Source organism: Phycodurus eques, chromosome 16 (assembly GCF_024500275.1).
Source record: "Phycodurus eques isolate BA_2022a chromosome 16, UOR_Pequ_1.1, whole genome shotgun sequence".
NCBI classification, from domain to species: domain Eukaryota; kingdom Metazoa; phylum Chordata; class Actinopteri; order Syngnathiformes; family Syngnathidae; genus Phycodurus; species Phycodurus eques.
Window position 1 is genome coordinate 14,897,945 of NC_084540.1, and position 19,551 is coordinate 14,917,495.

General features: G+C 39.9%; 2 protein-coding genes across 9 annotated transcripts in view; one reads left to right on the forward strand and one right to left on the reverse strand.

The window, feature by feature from the left end:
- The window catches only part of LOC133414529 (septin-9-like), a 78,949-nt gene that overhangs the window by 19,748 nt on the left and 39,650 nt on the right, over window positions 1–19,551 (reverse strand). For 5 of the 8 annotated variants that reach the window (XR_009770041.1, XM_061699946.1, XM_061699947.1 and 2 more), the window contains one exon: window positions 14,063–14,803. The exons of 1 other annotated variant lie outside the window; for it this stretch is intronic. Coding sequence is in view for 4 of the 7 variants with exons in the window: in XM_061699946.1 (XP_061555930.1) it covers window positions 14,063–14,803 (741 nt within the window). In the remaining 3 variants the exon portion in view is untranslated. Of the gene's footprint in view, window positions 1–5,359; window positions 5,491–13,989; window positions 14,018–14,062; window positions 14,804–19,551 lie in introns of those variants that run through there. 2 more of the 8 variants (XM_061699952.1, XM_061699954.1) reach the window with 2 other exon arrangements.
- Window positions 4,568–8,566, forward strand: LOC133414531 (uncharacterized). Its single transcript, XM_061699955.1, has 2 exons — window positions 4,568–4,690; window positions 6,251–8,566. The coding sequence occupies exon 2, from the start codon at window positions 6,252–6,254 to the stop codon at window positions 7,713–7,715; it is 1,464 nt and encodes a 487-aa protein (XP_061555939.1). The 5' UTR covers window positions 4,568–4,690; window position 6,251; the 3' UTR covers window positions 7,716–8,566.

Sequence of the window (19,551 nt, forward strand, 5' to 3'; positions counted from 1 at the left end):
CCTGATTGACAAATGGGTAAGAAATAGTTGATGCATCCACACAGATCGCAGCCTTTGGACGGACTCCCACGCAACAGGGAGAATGTACAACCTAATTAACTGTCTTGACCCCGTCGTCTGCTCCCCAGGCTCAGCATTCGTCAGATCCCATTCATTCTTCTCACATCAAACCACCCTGATTCAAAGTACACACATTGGCGCGCCGTTGCCAAGACAATAACAAACATCAGATTAACACTTCACTGGCATTGACACCTTTGGACACCTTGCGCCTAGTCAAATGCATCAACCACAGTGTCATTATGGCATTGCTGTGTGTGTGTGAAAATCATGAATTTATTGGAAAGCAAGCAAACTGTGACAACAGTAACGGAATCTAAAAATAATAATAATAATAATAAATTAATAAATAAAAAAAGACGCTTCCTTTTTTCTGTTTAATTAAGCAAATGGCTGACATAAATAATATGTCATCAAATGTGAACAGAAACTCATGTTGATGGACAACCATGTCCTAACTGGCCGGGAAATGTAAATCTAAAAACAAACTAAAATACACCAAATTTTACTCAATGTGCAAAGTGATTCATCATTCAATTGTTTTAAAGCAAGCCAATTACTTTGACTGATTACCGTTCATATGGAGTATGTATGTGTGTGTGATTAGAGGAGAGGAAACAGCTGTCTGCAGCCTGACAGGAAGTTGTAATTACACACCAGGGGAGGGGCTTTAGTGCAACAGTCCTGCCACACGAGCACACATACATATATATGCATATTCTAGTCCTGCATTCTTTAAAACCAAGAGTCCCGTTCCTGAAAAAACAACATGCTGCACGCATGTTTTTTTTTTTTTTTCTCCATTCATTACAGACTTTACAGCCAAAACAAATAAGCTTGTAGTGTACATGCCAGCAAGTCGCTGCTGACTACCATTAAAATTACATTCATCAAAACTGAGGAATCCTGATAGTGCTCCAAGTTTTCGCAAGAACAACACAGATGGACTTTAAAGTCTTAAATAAACTGTTGGAAACTTAGCACTGCCTCCTGAAGTTGCGGCCTCTCTGCCTTTAAAACTCTTCCTTGACTTCTGTTTCCAGCTCTCTGAGCCTCCTCTTCATCATTTAATTAAAAGCCCTATACCTAAACTGGATAGTCAAATTTGAACACAATCCGTTCTGTGATGCTGGTTCACCTCCAAGTTAAGAGTTAATTCAAGTGAATTCATTTGCTGCAGGCTCAAAACTGAGCATCCTAAAAACTGTACAGGTGATGTTTTATGTAACACTTAAGACGTTAGCCACTGTACAAAACTAGGCAGCCGCCCATCTAGATCAGTGGTTCTCAAACTTTTTACACTATGTACCGTCTCAAAAATTACATCTAAAAAAATACTTAGCTCTCCAAATGCCACCATCATGATCAATGTTAAAATACAGTAGCGTAGTAAGTTCAAGTGTTCATCAAAAACAAGGCAGCGGTTTTAATCCAAAAGGCCATGTAATATTACTGTAAACTACTGAAACATTAAGCAGTTTGAACATTAACACTGTACTTAGAAATAGAAAAATGATTCAATTCAAATGTATTGCACATTGCTTAAATACAAATTCTACGTATATAAGTGTGTGTCCTGCACTGGATTTAAAATAAAAAATAAAAAAATAAAAAGTTTAAACCACTGTAACATTATGCATAATTTTAACATTTAATTCAGGGACTCTTCACGTACTACTAGAGGAAGCCTGCGTACCCCTAGTGGTACCAGTATCACACTGAGAATTACTGACCTAGAACCTAGATGAGTGGATGGGTAGATTCTAGACTAATGTACTTCCATCCATCAATTTTCTATACTACCTTGCCCTCAGTGTTGCAGGTGAGCTGGACCCTATCCCAGCAGATATTATTATTATTTTTTTTTTTAAGGGTTATCCCTGGCTATCGCAGCTGATTTCAGATGTGAGGCCGGGTACATCCCTCATGCCTATGGACAATTTAGAATCTTCAATTAACCCAGTGCTTCTCAAATAATGGGGCGCGACCCCCTGTGGGGGTCGCGCCCCATTATGCCGGGGGGGGGGGGCGTGCCGGGGGGGGGGGGCGTGTGAGACGCTGAAGAACATGATTTGCCGTACTAGAATAAAGCGTAATTGCACATCCACTGCAGTAGATGGCAGTCTATATCTCTTTCTTTTGTACTTTTTTCAATGTTTATAAGTTATACAATGTTATATAGAGGTGTACTCTCGGGGCTGCCGCAATTCTTTTTCTTCTTCCTGGGGGGGGGGGGGGGGGGGGGGTCGTAACAAATAAACAATTGAGAAGCACTGAATTAACCTAACATCCATGTTTTTGGAACACTGGGAGAAACCAGAGTATCAAGAGAAAGACGACTCACCCTTTGAAAACCCCTTACACATAATGGGGAAAAGGAAAGTGTTTTCAGCGCTGCTGTCACATAGTGCCTGGACTGAATCAGTATTTGCATCATCAACTGTGTGGTAAAAGTGGGTGGTCGAAATTTCCTAAGTTTAATTTCTGGTTAGCATCCCACTTTTCTTCTTTGCCATCAATGTTACCCTGAAGTAGAGGGCTCAAAAAAGCCAAAGAAAAAGCAAAACTCACTGGTGGAGATTAGATCTTTCTGATGATTACTGAAGGGAAACCTCACAAGATTTCACACGTCAGTCAAAGTTGTTTGACTTTTGAGACATATTTTCCCAGAAAATGTAGGTTGACTCCAAATTGTACCACTCTGGGGGCGCTGGACTTAGGAGATTCCACTGTAATAGTATTAGTAATAATTAGCTACTACTATTAGGCGAGTGTTGCTCACTTATAATTCTTTCAATACCATTTGAGTTTACTTGCTGTGTGTTGAAAAGAAAGACTTAATGACATGCATACACCATGTCTTTTTTTTTTTTCTGTGCTCGACAAAGCAAACTGAAAATCTGTATATAGAGGCACACAATGCCTTTGCCCTTGAGCAATGCACCAAACCCCAAGTGCTCCTGGTTATTGTTGCCTATATTGCCGATAGCCCTCAGAGGTCTTTTTAAGATATGACAAAACATGATGAATTAATGACACGTGGGCCTGATGCTTCCTTTGTATTACAGAACAGTACACTAATGGCTGGTCTGTCGCCTATAGGAAAAGAGTGAGGTGAATGGATCATATCGAGTGAGAGCACAAATTTGAAGATATCTTGGCGCACTAATTAAGGTAAGGCTTGAGTTGGTGTACCCAATGTCTAAGTTTCACTAAATTGTACATGAGCACAGTGTGGTAAAGAATTTAAAATAAGCACCAAGAGAACAAGATGCAGAATACCATACAGTATATCATGAGATACTTTTGTGTTGCCCATGTGAAAGATGTGGGAGGTGACCACGGGGAAAAAAAAAAAAACTAATGTTCATGTGCGTGCTGTACCCAAAGGGGACCCGAAAGAGACTGTGCAGGACATTAGGATATGTATGTAGTCTCTGTGTGATTGTAGTTGTGTGTTCGTATATGTATGACACAAGTCCAGTTCTAAGAGAAAAGCAGATCTACTTCCTAGATTTAGACAATTTACAGCAAACAGGCCAAGTTTGCTGTAAATCTGGTAATGACACTAGTTAATGTAGTGTCATTACCAGATGACTAGAACGAAGCTTCCCACCTCCTAAAAAGGAGATTCCCATACTGAGGTCATGTGTATCATGTTGGTGTAAAAAGACATTTTTTAAGAAGGTTACTAACTAAACTACAACGGTTTTAAATGCTGCACTGACAATAAACTGCACAAGCGCCAATGTTTTAATATATCCCAGGTGGTTGCTTACCTGTGCAACAGTATCTCCCGCTGGCTGCTAGAGGGATTACAACAATTTAATACAATTTAAAGCTAATTTGGAATCATGATTTCTATTGCAGTGATAATTATTTAAAAAGGTAACAACATTTGATGGGGGTCTCAGTGGTGCCCATCACTATCAATAACAGGAACCACACTCCTACTCTCCTATTTTCCCTCAGTTACCAGTATTTTATTTATTCAACATTTATTCAGGTAAGGCAAATAAGAGATTCTCTTTTGCAATGCTGACCTGGCATCAGACAGCAGAGTAAAACGAGGCAAAATAAAAGTAAATACATATAAAGACATGTACAACAAACTGTACAATGTGATGTACACAAAACAAAATAACAATAATACAATCATAAATAACCAGACCAAAAAAAACAAGTCTCTTTTGGTCACCCACTTTCACTCTCACTCTCACTCTCTCTCTCTCTCTCTCTCTCATTCGCTCAGTCACTTGATCGGTCATTCACAAACAAATACCTCACATCAATACATTTAAAAACCTTTTTCACAGTCATGACAGCAAAGTACTGAGGATTTATTGATACGACATAAGAATAACTGTTGATATTTAACCGGCCACTTGCCTTGTTTGCTCATTCCACAGTGCAGAGTACAAAGTGCACAACACCCCGACATCATAGTCGCAACTATGGACATCAGTATGCAATATCGCTAGCGTTCCATCTCGTTTGAATGAAAAGTGAAAGTAAAAGTGTTTCGTGGCCCATTGCCCAGTTTCATTTCTACTGTAACAGTAACTCAGGAAGTATAAAGGCTCCTCGCAGGCAAACACAGCTCAGAACCGAGGAAAGCCAACTACTGAAGGTAAGAGCCAGCCATTTGTCTTTGCCTTCTTTTTAAATGAAGATTACTGACAACTACAGCAATATTCTCTCCTTTAGAACACTCAGTTGCAATTCATTTTTTAACGACAGAGGTTCAGATTACATTGTCTGAGCTGTTTTATGTGGCAATTACAGGCAAGATTGTACTCTTTGGCATCTAACTTGGAAAAGCTTAGTTATTTGCTAGCTAAGGCTAATAATTATAATTTGAGTTTAGACTTTCAAGTTTATATTTGCCCTTTTTTTTTTTTTAGCAAGTGTCATAAAACCTTAGCCTGTTATGAACCTTTTATTCATCATATGCTATGATGTATTATGTAAGTATGTCACTATCACTTGCACAGTGTGTTATACAGCGGCTGAACTAAGTATTTAACTCATCAACATTGTCCTCACTAAATAATTTCCAAAGGCGCTATTGACCTGAAAATTTCACAAGATGTTGGGAACAACCCAAGTAACCCATACATACAAAGAAAGTAGAACAAATAAGCTCAGAAATTAAGTTGTGTGTAATAATGTGAAATGGCACAGGAAAAAAAGTATTGAACACACCAACTGGTATTTGTTGAATACTTTGTACAAAAGCCTTTGTTTGCAATGACAGGTTCAAGACTCCTCCTGTATGGAGGTGGAGTGCATTACTCACTGTTTTCCTTGTGACAACAGGTCTTTTTGAAGCTCTCCACAGGTGGTCCATGGCTCTTGGACTACTCTTCTGATTATTCTTTACACTCTTTCACAAATCTTGCGAGGAGCACCTGATCGAGGCAAATCTATGGTGGTATGATTGGCTTTCCAGTTACGTATTATGGCCCCAACCATGCTCACTGGAATGTTCAGAAGCTCAGATATGCGCCTGTAACCAATGCCATTGTTATGTTTTGCAACAATTACTTTGCAATGGTCTTGAGACAGCTCTTCGCTCTTACCCAACAAACGATGCGTCTTGACTCACACCTTGGCAATGAGACCTTTTTGTAGGCCATCAATTAGGACTGAACCAGCTGATAGTCATTGGCACTGACAAGGGGCTGGATTGCTGTTTGATTATTGATAGATTTTAGGCATTTTCTTGGCTTTCCGTGCCTTTTTGCACCTTCCTTTCTTCGTGTTCAATACCTTTTCCCTGTGTCATTTCACATTATTACACACAACTTAATTTCTGAAATTATTTGGTCTACTTTCTTTGCATGTATGGATGACTTGGGTTGTTCCCAACATCTGATGAAAATTCCATGTCAATAGCACCTTTGGAAATATATTTAGTGAGAAAAATGGTTACGTTAAACTTATTTCAGCCGCTGTATGCATTTACTCATTTATTGTAGCTACTTGCATTAGTTTTTATTTTGCTTTGCTTTACTCTGCTGTCTGCAGCCAGATCAGAATTGCAAATGAGAATCTGTTCTCAATTGTCTTACCTGGATAAATAAATGTTAAATAAAAAATAAAATCAAAAGAAAATAGAATTGAACGACTTGTCATTGTAAAGCATGTGAGAAATATTCAAGCAATAATGTTTAAAACACCCATACAGGATGATGTCGGGAGGACTTGTGCTTTGCTATGCTGCTCTGCTTCTCTCTCTCACCTGCGTCTGCGCCATCAAGAAGCTAAACTCCATCAACGATTTGAAAAAAGTCGACTTTGGCCGAGCTGTGCCCAAACACAGCCTACTGCTGCTCCACTGGTTTGCAAACACGATTGACATTGACAACAACGATGTCATACGACTGACTTTTGACCCAAACCTTGGAGCATATGGCTCACATCACTATGGAAACTATGAGAGGCTGTTGAACCCGCTGCCTCAAGGAAATAGTAGATGTCGCTACTACACCGTTGGTAATGTCTACCAAGGCCAAACACAGCTTCCCAATTATGTCCTCCATCCACCAAGTGAGGAATCTAGGGGAAGAAACCGGGACCGGATCATATTCCGAGTGAGGGAGCACAACACAGGACGGCAAGCTAGCGAGACAATAGATGAAGTCTACATCACGCAGCATTATGAAAACTCAAATGAGGGGACACGTTACGATCCTGTCTATACATACCAGATCACAACCAACCTCCTAAGGCAAATCAGAGAGTTTTCAGTGGAAGAAAACCAAAGCAACTCATTGATGGAGCTCAGAGAAGACTTTGGAAGCAACATAAACGATTCACAGTTAAGGTTCCTCAAAATCACATGGCGTGAACTTGCTTGCATTGGACTGCTGATGTTTATTGTCTTGGAGGAAAAATACTACCAACACAACAAACCTCGCCCTGCAGAAAAAAGAAACACACAGCCTCATTCAGTCATCAACCTTCAAGACTACAGAGAAACACATCATGATGCTCCACAAAGCTTGCGTGAACTATTTGTTCAGGACCATATTCAACTTGAAGTGACAACTGGAACGAATGGAAGAGCTGGGATTCTTTGGCAGTGTGTTCCTGAAGACCGCCTAAAGCAACGTGTCATGGTGGTACTGTATAAGGACAATAATGATGAGAAAGCATTGTATTCTAAAGTGATTGATAGAGATAATGGCCATGTCGACACCTCTGTACTCCTGAATGTTGGCCTCCAGGCTCGGCTCCATAAGACGAGGAAAAAGTACTGTTTCTGGACAGTAGCGGCTGAGGAGATATGCAGAGGAGTTGAGTTTAGAAATCCAGAAAAAGTTAGAGTACATGGCTACAACGCAAGCCTACAACTATTTGTGAAGGACGGAAAGGCTTGTGCTCGCTTATTTGTGAACAAGTCATTTAGAGATTGGAAGTCAGAGTTTAAGAGATCATGGGTCGGGTTCTACAACAATGTAAATAAACCCACTCAAGAATATAAATGGTGGCAATGGCAGTGGGCCACAAAATTTAAACCGACGTCCACTCTTGACCCCATTCATGATGTTTATGAGTACCACTCAGGCATGGCGGTCGCCCCAGGAGTCCAAGCAAGATTCATTCTCAAGAATGACATTGTTTTGGCTCACACAACAAGCTGGAGGTGATCACAAATTCCAAATATTTCATGAAAGTCAGAAAACTGCATTAAATCACAATACAATTCTATCAGTTGATGTGAACACTATCTATTTGCATCAATAAGTTGCTAAGACAATTGCTAAAAAAAAAAAAAACTACTGTACATCATTTAAAGTTTGATTCCTTGGCTGGGGGGAGTTTGGGGAAATAAAAAAAAAAAAAATAAAACATTAAAATTAAAAAAAAACTTGGACTATTCTTACTGAGCAGTGAAGGTGCTCTTGAGCAAGGCACCAAGCTCCTCAAAGACTATATTCACACTGCAGTTCAATTCAGATTTTTTTGCCCAATGTGACACGTACCTGATTTTTCATGTTCATGTGAACAGTAAAATTCCTTCATCTGACATGTCATCAAAAGGTGATAAACTATCACAATTGTTCAACAAAACAGACACATGCGACAAGCAATTGCTGACAAAGATGAAGAAGAAAAAAATCAGGCGAAAAGAAGACACTTTAGAACTGAAATACTGTATATGGGGGGACCAGTCAGGAGTTGCGCAACATGACTGCGCAACACCTGTTTTGTGTGCATGCGTGTCACTTCACGGAGACATTCCATTCACAGTACAAGTCATATTTGTTTTTGTAATGTGAATGACTACAAGAAAAGATCGGATTTAACAAAAAATCCGAAATGGGAATCATGTGTGAACGTAGCCAAATTGCCTTTGGCATGTGACACCACTATCTTGCCACTAGCTACCTTGCTCTTATAGCACTCTTTTTCTGGCATGTATTTGTAATCACTTTGTGCATTTGTATTGATGTAATTGTACAATTTTAAAAAGAACATTAAAAAAAAATTAAATAAATTGTGAGTTTGAACTTATTTAATACAGGCGAAGGTTGGCCACACCACTGAATGTGAACCTAAATATCCTTCTGATTCTGATTCTAAATGATTGGTCAACAGAAGTCTGAATCAGATAGTGGTGCATTGTATTACAAATTTCACTCCTATCTCAAATCAACTTTCTCCAGCGAAATAAATGGAAATGCCATGACTGTAATTTGTTCCAGCCCCACAAACAAACAAAAACACTGGTTTTGTCAAATGTAAAATTTATAATCAAGAAAAATGGCATTGTATTGTAAAATATAAATATCCACTTGATTTCTTGCCCTCCTGAGCCTTTGTCTTAATTATGGACGTGACATCCGATGAAACGGAGACTGCGTTTGTTTACTTGGTAACTGTTTACGCTAATCCACTTTCCATGAGCGTTATGGCCATTGCTGGGTGCCCGCGGGTGCTTTGTCACAGTCCCCTTTACCATTCACCAAAGCAAGGAGGAAGTGCTTTTACCCGTATTGGCGAATGCAGAAGTAGGTTGTGCATATACCGGCGGGATTTTCCTGTGTATTCACGCTTTTTAAAAAAAAAAATTGTTGTTGGTATTTTCATGGCAATTAGAATGGGTGAATTTTTGCTACTTGCGGCAGATAGGGACCGGCCCCGATCACCCACAAATAGTGGGGGCCCACTGTACATGTATACCTCAAATACGTGACGTGCGGCGCAAATGATGTTTACGCCGTGTGTGAGAAAGCACAAGTGAGCATTCCGGGTGGCCGTCATTGTTTGCACTGTATAGTTGTGTGCCACGTGGACATACTGTAAGTCTCAGGTTTCATGTCATGCTTTGACCGTGTACAATCAAACTGCATCAACTCACTACTGATAGCCCCATGACACCGAACCAAATTGATAAATTACAGACCAGGTTTTCATTTTTAGTGTTTTATTCTTCAATTGCTGGTATTGGTCATTAATAAGTGAAAGTAAATGATTAGTCAGAGCAGTAATTGCGTGCGTTTGATCCTAATCAGTGTGAAAAACCAAGGAGCTTTGCTCAAGCAGCATGTATATTATTTTGCATGGCAAACAAATGATTTATTAGCGAGACCATTCCCATCCCTTGTGACAGGCTTGTATTTTTCTTTAACACAGATGGAGCCTTTCAATGAAAAAGGAAAAAAAAAAAAGAAAAAATACTGGATAAGCTAGCACAAGACCCAACAAGTCATGAGACAATGAGTCATCATTAATTTAGCTGGAAGAACCTACAGTTTATGAAAGGCCAGATGCTGTATCTGTTCATATGGCTAGAAAAACAGGTTTTTTTTTTTTTTGCAATAGAGATTGTGTAAACAGGGTGGCACGGTGGGCCAACTGGTTAGCACATCTGCCTCACAGTTCTGAGGACCCGGGTTCAAATCCAGCCCCGCCTGTGTGGAGTTTGCATGTTCTCCCCGTACCTGCGTGGGTTTTCTCGGGTACTCCGGTTTCTTCCCACATCCCAAAAACACGCATGGTAGGTTAATTGAAGACTAAAAATTGCCCGTAGGTCTGAATGTGATTGGTTTGTTTGTTTATATGTGCCCTGCGATTGGCTGGCGACCAGTTCGGTGTACCCTGCCTCTCGCCCAGAGTCAGGTGGGATACGCTCTTGCACGCCCGTAACCTTAGTCAGGATAAGCGCTAGGGAAAATGGATGGATGGGCTTTATTTTTGTTCATTCATTCAATGAACAAGTGAAACTCAGAAGTACATGTATGTCAGGCAGCACTGGTGCGTTACTTACTATCTTAGAATGAAGGATTTGGATAACTATGTTTAGGTATTCTGTATCATAGAATGATACTGGAACACATGTAAAGTAGTAACACAAGATAGAGTACATGTCAAAAGTCACTCTTTGGAAGCAGTCCACACAGGTTGTTTGTCATTGTTGTGTATTTATGAATCTATTTGTGTGCAAGGGTTGCTGCCCACTTTTATCTTGGTATGCAAGTCAAGACATATCAAACATTGCCATTGTATAAATAGAAACTCATTGTGCAAGTGTCACTGAGTTCACACCCCTCAAGAACCGGAGATATAAAAAGGTCTACACACTCCTGTTCAAATGGCAGGTTTTTGTGATATGAAAAAATTAGACCAAAATAAATAATTTAACAACTTCATTCACCATTTGACCTAAAACCTGCACAACACAACTGGGGGGGGAATTTAAATCTTTTCAAGAGGGGAAGAACAAATTGAAAAAATGTAGTCTGGACCCTCTTGGTGGCTGCATTCAAAACTAGCCAATCGTATTCAAACGTTTTCTTTAAACTACCTCTGATTGACCCCAAATAAAAATCCAGCTGTTCTAGTAGGCTTTTCCTATGTTTTTTGGTATTTGCAACTTCTTGGGTCCTCATTTCTCTGTTTACATGCTAGCTCCACCCACCAGAAATTCCATCGAGGAGACGAGATTGACAAAGGAGCGAGGCGGTAGAAATATTTGGGGAACTTCAGACGATTCTTCCTCGATAACATAATTTCACGGAGACGTCTACTAAAGATGACACCGCGTCTTTGACGTGTGTCAATAATGAAACGTCTGTATGGTTTAATTATTACTATCACCACAAATACCCCCTTTTTGCTTCATATTTCAAGTGGGATTAAAGCCAAATATAACCAACACTATTACTCTTCACAACTTTGCAGATGCCCACCCGCCTCCTTTTTGATGCAATTACAACTTGGATTAACTCAATAGAGCGAACATTGTGGACTACTATTAAATTATAAAGAATAACAATGTAGTAAGATAAGTGAGTAATGTGGACTTGCTGAAAAAAATGCAGTCGATGCTATGTTGATTTTTTTACTAAAAAGGCAGGTCTGGACTGAGGTTTGAGTGGGCTGTCCTATTTTGTTTTCTACTTACATAACAATAACACACACACTTTCTCACATGCTTTACCCAGTTTCCTATTCCCTTCTATGACTACCTCCTTTATTTCCCTCCACATGCACAACCAAACAGGGAGTAATATGAGCTGGAGTCTACTATCTTTTTATTTTCCTTCCCTGGTGTATTTATAGGCTAGGGCATCTCTGCCATCCTATTTGCTTAATAGGTGGTCAGAAACACTGCCTAACAGTGTAAACTGGAGGCGTTGAGAATGTTTTATGGCTTCCAGATTTGGAATGTATCACCTCCTGGCCGCTTGGGCCTGGTTACAACACAACCAGTCTGTTACCGCTATCTCCAGATAGCTGCACAAAGATGAGTCATTCAAATACAGAAATGGAATTGAAACAGCACAAATAGGAGCAAAATCTCTATCCCAAACCCTTAATGAACACAACCAATATGTATTAATAAAGTAATGGGTTTATGTTTGTATTTGTTGAACTTGAGGCTTGTATTTGTTAAACCCCAATACATACATAGTCGCAACACTCACGACAACGAATTGTGGTGACTACCTGTCAGCAACATAAGATACATCATAAATGTGTGCATTTTGTCCAGATGGTGGTGCTAAAAGACAGCTGATAGGGTCACCACAATCACTTTAACTACAGTATTGTGGATTTAGATTGTAGATAGTGCAAGAAGTTTGAGAATGACTAAGTACCACATCAGAAAACATTTTGCTCTCCAAGTACCACCATAATGACCAACACTGGAATACTGTACTGTAGTGTGTACTGTACTGTAGTGTGGTAGTCCTAGTGTTCATCAAACACTTTAATTTTCAAGATTACTGTTAGACACTATATCATTACTCACAACTTGAACATGAGCACTGTGCTGAAAGGAAATGAAAAACTACTTTATTCAATTAACATTTTGCACAAATTGTTAAAAAATTTTTACTTAATTAAATTACATTACATGCAGATTACATGCAAATGTATCATAATTAAGTTAAATACAACTGAGCTGCATGTAAGACTGTACTGGATAAAAAGAAAGAAAAAGAAAGTTAAAGCCGCTGTTATATTATGCACATTTTGATTCAGAGATTATTTTGTATACCAGAGAGCCCATGTACCATGTGAGAGCCCATGTACCACTTGTGATACGAGTAGTACACACTTTGATAATCACTGTTGAAGTGAAGTGAATTAAGTAGTTTCCAATCTCCATTATTTATAGATTATAGAGGAAATGTTATCCTAAGTGGCAGTAACAATGAAAAACTTGGTGATTGGTCAGAACTGTGATCATTTAATGTAAAATCATCGAAATATACCCTAAAAATCCATAATAATAATCCATAACCCATTCATTAATCCTGAAACTGCAGTAGTCCTTGTCTTAAATATTTATTTTCTTAATTCCCTGCTGTTGTGGAACCAGAACCTGTGATTCTCATCATCACCCCCGTGACCTACTTTTGCACTCACAGCCCTCCTTTCTTACTCTGCATACAAAATAAAAATGTTAAAATGTCCATATGACACTACATTGCTTATTTAACTGAATAAGTGGACACTAACATCCAGTGCTTTGAACCTTACAATTTTCCTATCAAGCCTCTCAGCCAGAGTCAATACTGCATGACCAACTTTTTGTGTACCAAGGACTGTGATCTGGATATTCTGCAACTATATTTGTGCATTTAAGCCCGTTTGCTGTTTGACGAGGAGCACGGAATGAAGACTGCTACATGAAGAGGGCTACACACGTACTGACAATCGGACCAAATTTGAGCAATCAATGCAGCAAAGGCCCGATTAAAAGATTATCCTGGCAGAGTATCCTGCGGTGTGTGGTATTTTAAGACTGATTTTTCCACCCAGATTCGCTCAAAAAACGGTCAGCCTGACAACATGATCAATATTTGCGATTGTTCAATTTGATGTCACAATCAGGGAGTTTGGCCTAGTCACAAACTCTAATCAATATTCACAATCAGGGAGTTTGGCCTTGTCACAAACTCTAATCAATCTAGTTTCCAGATAACAGTAAACTTAGCTTCTATTTCTACTTTGCCTCGCTTAGGTCAGTCTTGGTAGGACAACAGACATCCTGTCACATGGCAGGTCAATTCAAGAAGACATTCTTTAAAAAAATTAGGAATAAACTTTATGCTGGCCTCATTTTTCAGTTATTTTACTTTTTTTTTTTTTTTTATTGTATATGTTTTAAAACAGCTTCCCATTTCAGAATTTGGTCAATTTAATATGGTTATACTATATATTTGTATTATTATTATACTGTTATTTTTACAAATTATTAAACAATCTGAGATGCGAGGATTACGTCCGATGCCAGCGATACGTTAAATGTTATTGTTTATATAGTTAATAAAGGTTAAATGATGGTGCCAGTTTCCAGGCTGAGACAAAGAACTCCAAATATAACTCATATCAATGGGAAACTTCAGTCAGACTTTGTAGGTTCTCATGTGTCGGGGAATATAAAAGTGCTTATTAGTTACTTACGGTCTGTGGGTCGAGCCGTGGGTGTCTCTGTGACAAAAAAAAAAAAAAAAAAAAGTGCTTATTAGTTACTTACGGTCTGTGGGTCGAGCCGTGGGTGTCTCTGTGACAGTGGGCGGCACCCACTCCACCCTACTGTCAGCCAGACATGGCAGAGGTGCACTGGGGGCAGCAGGTGGCAGGTGGTGGTGGTGGTTGTTGTTGTTGTTCTCCACTGCAGCGGCTGGCACGAAACCATCTGGTTGTCTGAAGCTCGGAATTTCAGGCCTCCGGGCCACCTCGACCGGACTGAGAGAGGATGACGGGGGCTCCGCTCTTCTCTGAGGTGGCTCAGGAATTCTAGAGACGGGCGTGGACGAGTGCTGGGCGTCCGTCCTCCTTGGGGGTGCGGGTGGCTCATTCAGCCGTGCCATGCTAAGTTCTGCCCGCCTGCTTGTGGAACTGGAGATGGGATTAGGAGAGCTGTCAGGTGGGGTGCTCCGACTACCCATGCTCACCTCAGGTCTCTTAAGACCAAAGCGGGTGATGCCAGCACTGGGTGAGTTATCAATCTGCTTGGAGGAGACCTCAATGGAGATTTCAGTGCGGCGAGAAGAAGCCGCGTCGGGGTTGCGACCCCCTGATAACTCAATGCGCCTCATGCCGGTTTTTGGGGAACGTGGATTGGAGGAGTCGGAGTTGCGGGAGCTCAGGTCATAACTCCTCTGGCTGGACGTCGAGGAGAGGGATGAGCGGAGAGGGTTGGTGGTCCGACGGGACAGAGGTGAGGGGTGCGTGGATGAATCAGTGTCCTCCACTTCAAATGACCGTTTCAGAGCTGTAAAACAAAATATTTCTGGTTAGGCATGAAACAAAAGACTGAAATTGGCTTTACTCACTCTGAACCCATCCTTGCAGAAGTATGCAAAAAAAAAAAAGCTAAACAAAGCAAAGCAAACATGATCTAAAAATGACAAGTTAGGCAGGGCCGGAAACGCTTGTATTTAAGGCCTTCCAACAAAGAGAGGGGATAATCCTTCAGTGTGTGGTGTCATTTTTGGGAGAAACACGCATTCCTTTTTGGAAGCTCCTTCAGAGGTTCATTCTATCCAGAGGAACTAAAGTTGCTTACGCAACTACAAACCATCTAACCACAAACGGGAGTAAAGATGCTAAGAACAAGAGAAGTGTGCGTGAAAAATAAACATTTGCACTAAACACCTCCACATAGCTATGCATGTTTTTTTGCTTTGGTTTTGTTTTTATTAGTCACGGCGGCAATCCACCGTTTCAACAAACGTTTAATTTTTGTATGAGTTTACACACGCTAACCTCACCTGACTTGACTCGTTTCACATAGCTCGATAGCATTGCGCTGGTAAAATCCAAGAAAAACACACGCTGAAAAATAACGTTCACATTCGTCAAAAAAAAATGAAACAAACAAATGTAGTCGTCAAACTGCCGGTTCGAACTCCAGCTCAAGAACCAATTAAAGACGCAGTATTTTACGGGGAGAATTTACATCGACATCAAAATCTTGGTGGGGGCAGACGTTAAGAACACCTGTTAAATTGGCGCATGCGCAGACATCGCCTCGTGCGCCTCCTGTAACCCAAATTGTTCATTTGAATAAAGTTTGTTATTCAAAATAATAGTAAACAGTAGTGTCTGCTCATAAGGCCCATATATAAGATTGCGTAGATACGCCAGCGCAACGAAGCAGCCCGGCTAATCAACGTGCTTATATAGCGGCCATGTTGGAAATGTCGACGTTTCCATAGAAGGCAACATTGAAATTAAGTCGTAACTTGCTTGTTTCTCAATCGATTTTCATGACGATAACTGTTTTGTCAATGCCTATGCTATCAATAAACAGCATTTGAAAAAAATCAAAGAATATATCCAAATATATTTTTTCATGTGAAAGGGACTCCGTTCCTTTGGCGTAATTGTACGCCGTTTTACGCAACCGTATGCAGCACAATGTACTGGTATGGTTGGTCTTTTGGTTTTCTTTCTTTCACTTCTCTCGCTTCGCCGGCACGGAACTCTAAATGGGCGTGTCGCATCTACCGATACATATGTGAGATGAGGTATCTATTATGTGTATGATGTATGTGTTTGTTCAGATTATTTGTTTAATGTCTAAATATAATCACTTGATTCACCTACTCAATCTAATTACATAATACCAGTACTTGTTTTTTTAATGAGGGGCATAAATTCAGCAATATATTTATTATTGTGGTTAAGCAGTTTTTCAGCAGTGAAGGCATACACTGCATCATACTGAGAGTTGTGTGTGTAATATATTGGTTACAATATTTAACAACATTCAGCACACTAGTAGAACAACTAGGACTAGGGCTGCATGATATTGGAAAAAAATGACATTGCGATTTTTTTTAAACGTGCGATATGTATGGCGATGTGAAATAAGACAGGATCATTGTTAAAAAGAAGTTAGTTTTTTACGCAAAATAGTTCAAAGTTCGGTTCACCGTTCTAAAAATGAACTAGTTCAGTTCATTGTTCATAATTCTAAATTTTGAACTAAGTTCACCGGTCCCAAAACAAACAAGTTCATAGTTCTTTTTTTTTTTCAATATGTTGCTGATGGCTACTACGCTCAAAATACTGGCATCTCATTTCCCCATTATTGCCAACCATTCAGTCCACACTAGTAGCCAGCTGCAGCTTTCACCCTACAATCTAAAAAGAAACGTGAGGAATAACGTGTTGCTTGAATGTTTTTTTTTGTTGTGTTTTTTGTTTTGTTTTTTTTAATGGGGAATTAAACGAAAACAGGACTTTTGTCCTTAATGTGCAAACAAAAACACTTAACACGGTATGGCATGATTGATGGAGAAAGGACATTGATAACTTTGCATTCCTTGCAGCTCTGGCTGACGATATAAACAAAATAATGTATCTATTATATTACAAAACAAAATAAATTTCATATATCATAGTGTGATCGTACAGTATTTTAACTAATGCTTTTTGATACAAATAATAATTTTCCTAGTAATCCCGTTTTACAATTATGTACTGTATTACACAAGAACATATTCACTCCAATGTACGCAGTGTCCCTGAACGCACCTCGCGTACTCATGCAGCTTCCGCGTGCCTGCCTAGTTTCATCCTGAAGAGCAAAATAGGAAATATAGCAGGTGTACAATATTTTAATCTTTGCGCATGTTCAAACAGTCCCTCTGCTGGTCACTTTGATATTACAGTGGATTCTCTGTATATGACAGCACACTAACATAGCAGCAGATCCTGTGCTGTGACTACTGGGTACATAATATCGTACAGCCCTAACTAGGACGCACTACTGACTATGTCTATTTTTTCCACTACTATATAATATTTCTGTGTAGAACAACTACAGGTTACTAGTGAGGTAAAACTGCACTAGTTGACATCTGCATGCCACTAGTACTGCTAGTGAAGCACTAAATGTTATTTAATAGAATTGTATAATGTTACTAATAACACTAGCAGTACACAGTTGTCAACAATTGTAAAGTTTTGTCTCACTAGTAGCATGCAGTTGTTCTTCTAGTGTGTTGTAGTCATTGTACTAGGGTGCTGAATTGTCTTGCTAGTGAAAGCAAAGAGCATATTACTGTAGCATATGGACAATTCAATGCACTAGTGGGATATCGAATAAATTCTCAAACAGATTGCCATACTGCAGTACGTTTCCACACCACTGCTAAAGCCACAATAACAAACCTACTGTGAAATTAATAATTCTCTGACAGCGTCGCTATTTTCTGCTAAGCACAACAACAAATCCACTGAGTTGTTGAAAGAGCGATCTCTCTGTGGCCACCGTTTGCTTCATGACAGATGTGAGGGTGACACCTGGCTCACCTCCGCTACGGCCCAGACCACAGCAGCTACAGGCCATGCAGCAATAAGTCTCTGTCCCAAATAAATACTCAGCCTACGCAGGCATCTGGCTCGCTTATAAGATAGGCACCAACACGGGAGAAGATGTTCTTCCGGCAATACTTGCTGTTTTCACAGCGCTTCTGTGGCTGATGGTAGTAAGCGACTGAGTCAACAGAGAAGCAGCTGGCTCACAGTATTCACTCGGTGCAATGCGAAATACGCCGTGTGAATCAGCGGCGTTATCTGTACCCAAATGTACTTTGTACAATGCTCATTATAATCCCTCGGTACTTAGTTTCACTTGAATTACTAATCAGAATTTCCTACATGATGAAGTTGACCATCAACCAAATATGTCACATTGATGCCAAAACAGATTTATAATTGAACCTCACACAACACAGTTCTGTGATGGTTGACTTCAACATTGTACTAATTTCGTATGGGACCAAAATATATTCGCATGTCCAAATATGGTCGATTTAATATTTTTGAAAAATCGTTACTATTGGTCTGTCGGATGTCACCACACCGTTTGCTATTTTTACACGTTATTAAGCAATTTAAAGCGCTAAAAATAGCTTGAGAGCAACTATTAACTTTCTTGAACACTTGCACTGTCTGAGAAGTGTCGTAAAATTCTGCCTCTTCCCTCACTCTGGGGGTGCCATGTGGCATTATGTTGCCTCAAGATTGAAAGTCTTGCTGAGTAAGCCTATTTTGTTAAAAACGGATATCTGTCGGCGGCACGGTGAACGACTGGTTAGAGCGTCTGCCTCACATTTCTGAGGAGCGGGGTTCAATCCCCGGTTTGCATGTTCTCCCCGTGCCTGCGTGGGTTTTCTCCGGGCACTCCGGTTTCCTCCTACTTCCCAAAAACATGCATGGTAGGTTAATTAACAACTAAAATTGCCCGTAGGTGTGAATGTGAGTGCGAATGGTTGTTTGTTTGTATGTGCCCTGCGATTGGCTGGCAACCAGTCCAGGGTGTGCCCCGCCTCCTGCCCGTTGATAGCTGGGATAGGCTCCAGTACGCCCATGACCCTCGTGAGGAGAATCGGCTCAGAAAATGGATGGATGGATGGATGGATATCTGTCATGCTTTGTTGAAGAAGGAAGCGGTCAACCCCCAAGGTAAATTGCCTCCAGATTAATTTACGCCAAGTACACTGCTTAGTCAACGCAGCATTTTATTAACTTCATCACTCATGGCTTACAAATTTACAATAGAGTTTGGGAAGATGATGTTACCACAGTCGTTTTATTTTGTGAAGTATTAAAGGCATTTTGACTGATTTGAGGCGCAGTTTGATCTGCACAGCTGGCGGCGCCGACTTGTCCGTACCATTTTAATCAATGACAGCCTAATAAATTAGCAATTTGTATCTTCTTAAATTAACGATTGAACATGATTTTTGGGTGGTATTGTGTTGATGTTGGTGTGTAACAATATATGATAGCAATATAAGGTATAATACCAACTTGAACAATGCAGTGTTTGGTAACTCAAGCAAGATGGTGGAATTCATTTATTTATGTATTTTTTCCTGAAAAGTTTTCATTTTGGAGATGCGACGATTCCGCCCAACAACAACAATATGAAAATTAGCATTTGACTAAATCTGGTGTGTTTACAGCAAAGATTTGTACCGTACCATTCAAATAAATGTCATAAAA

Excerpts from the sequence above, each read along its gene's own strand:
- LOC133414531 (XM_061699955.1), top strand. The coding sequence starts at position 6,252 with ATGATGTCGGGAGGACTTGTGCTTTGCTATGCTGCTCTGCTTCTCTCT.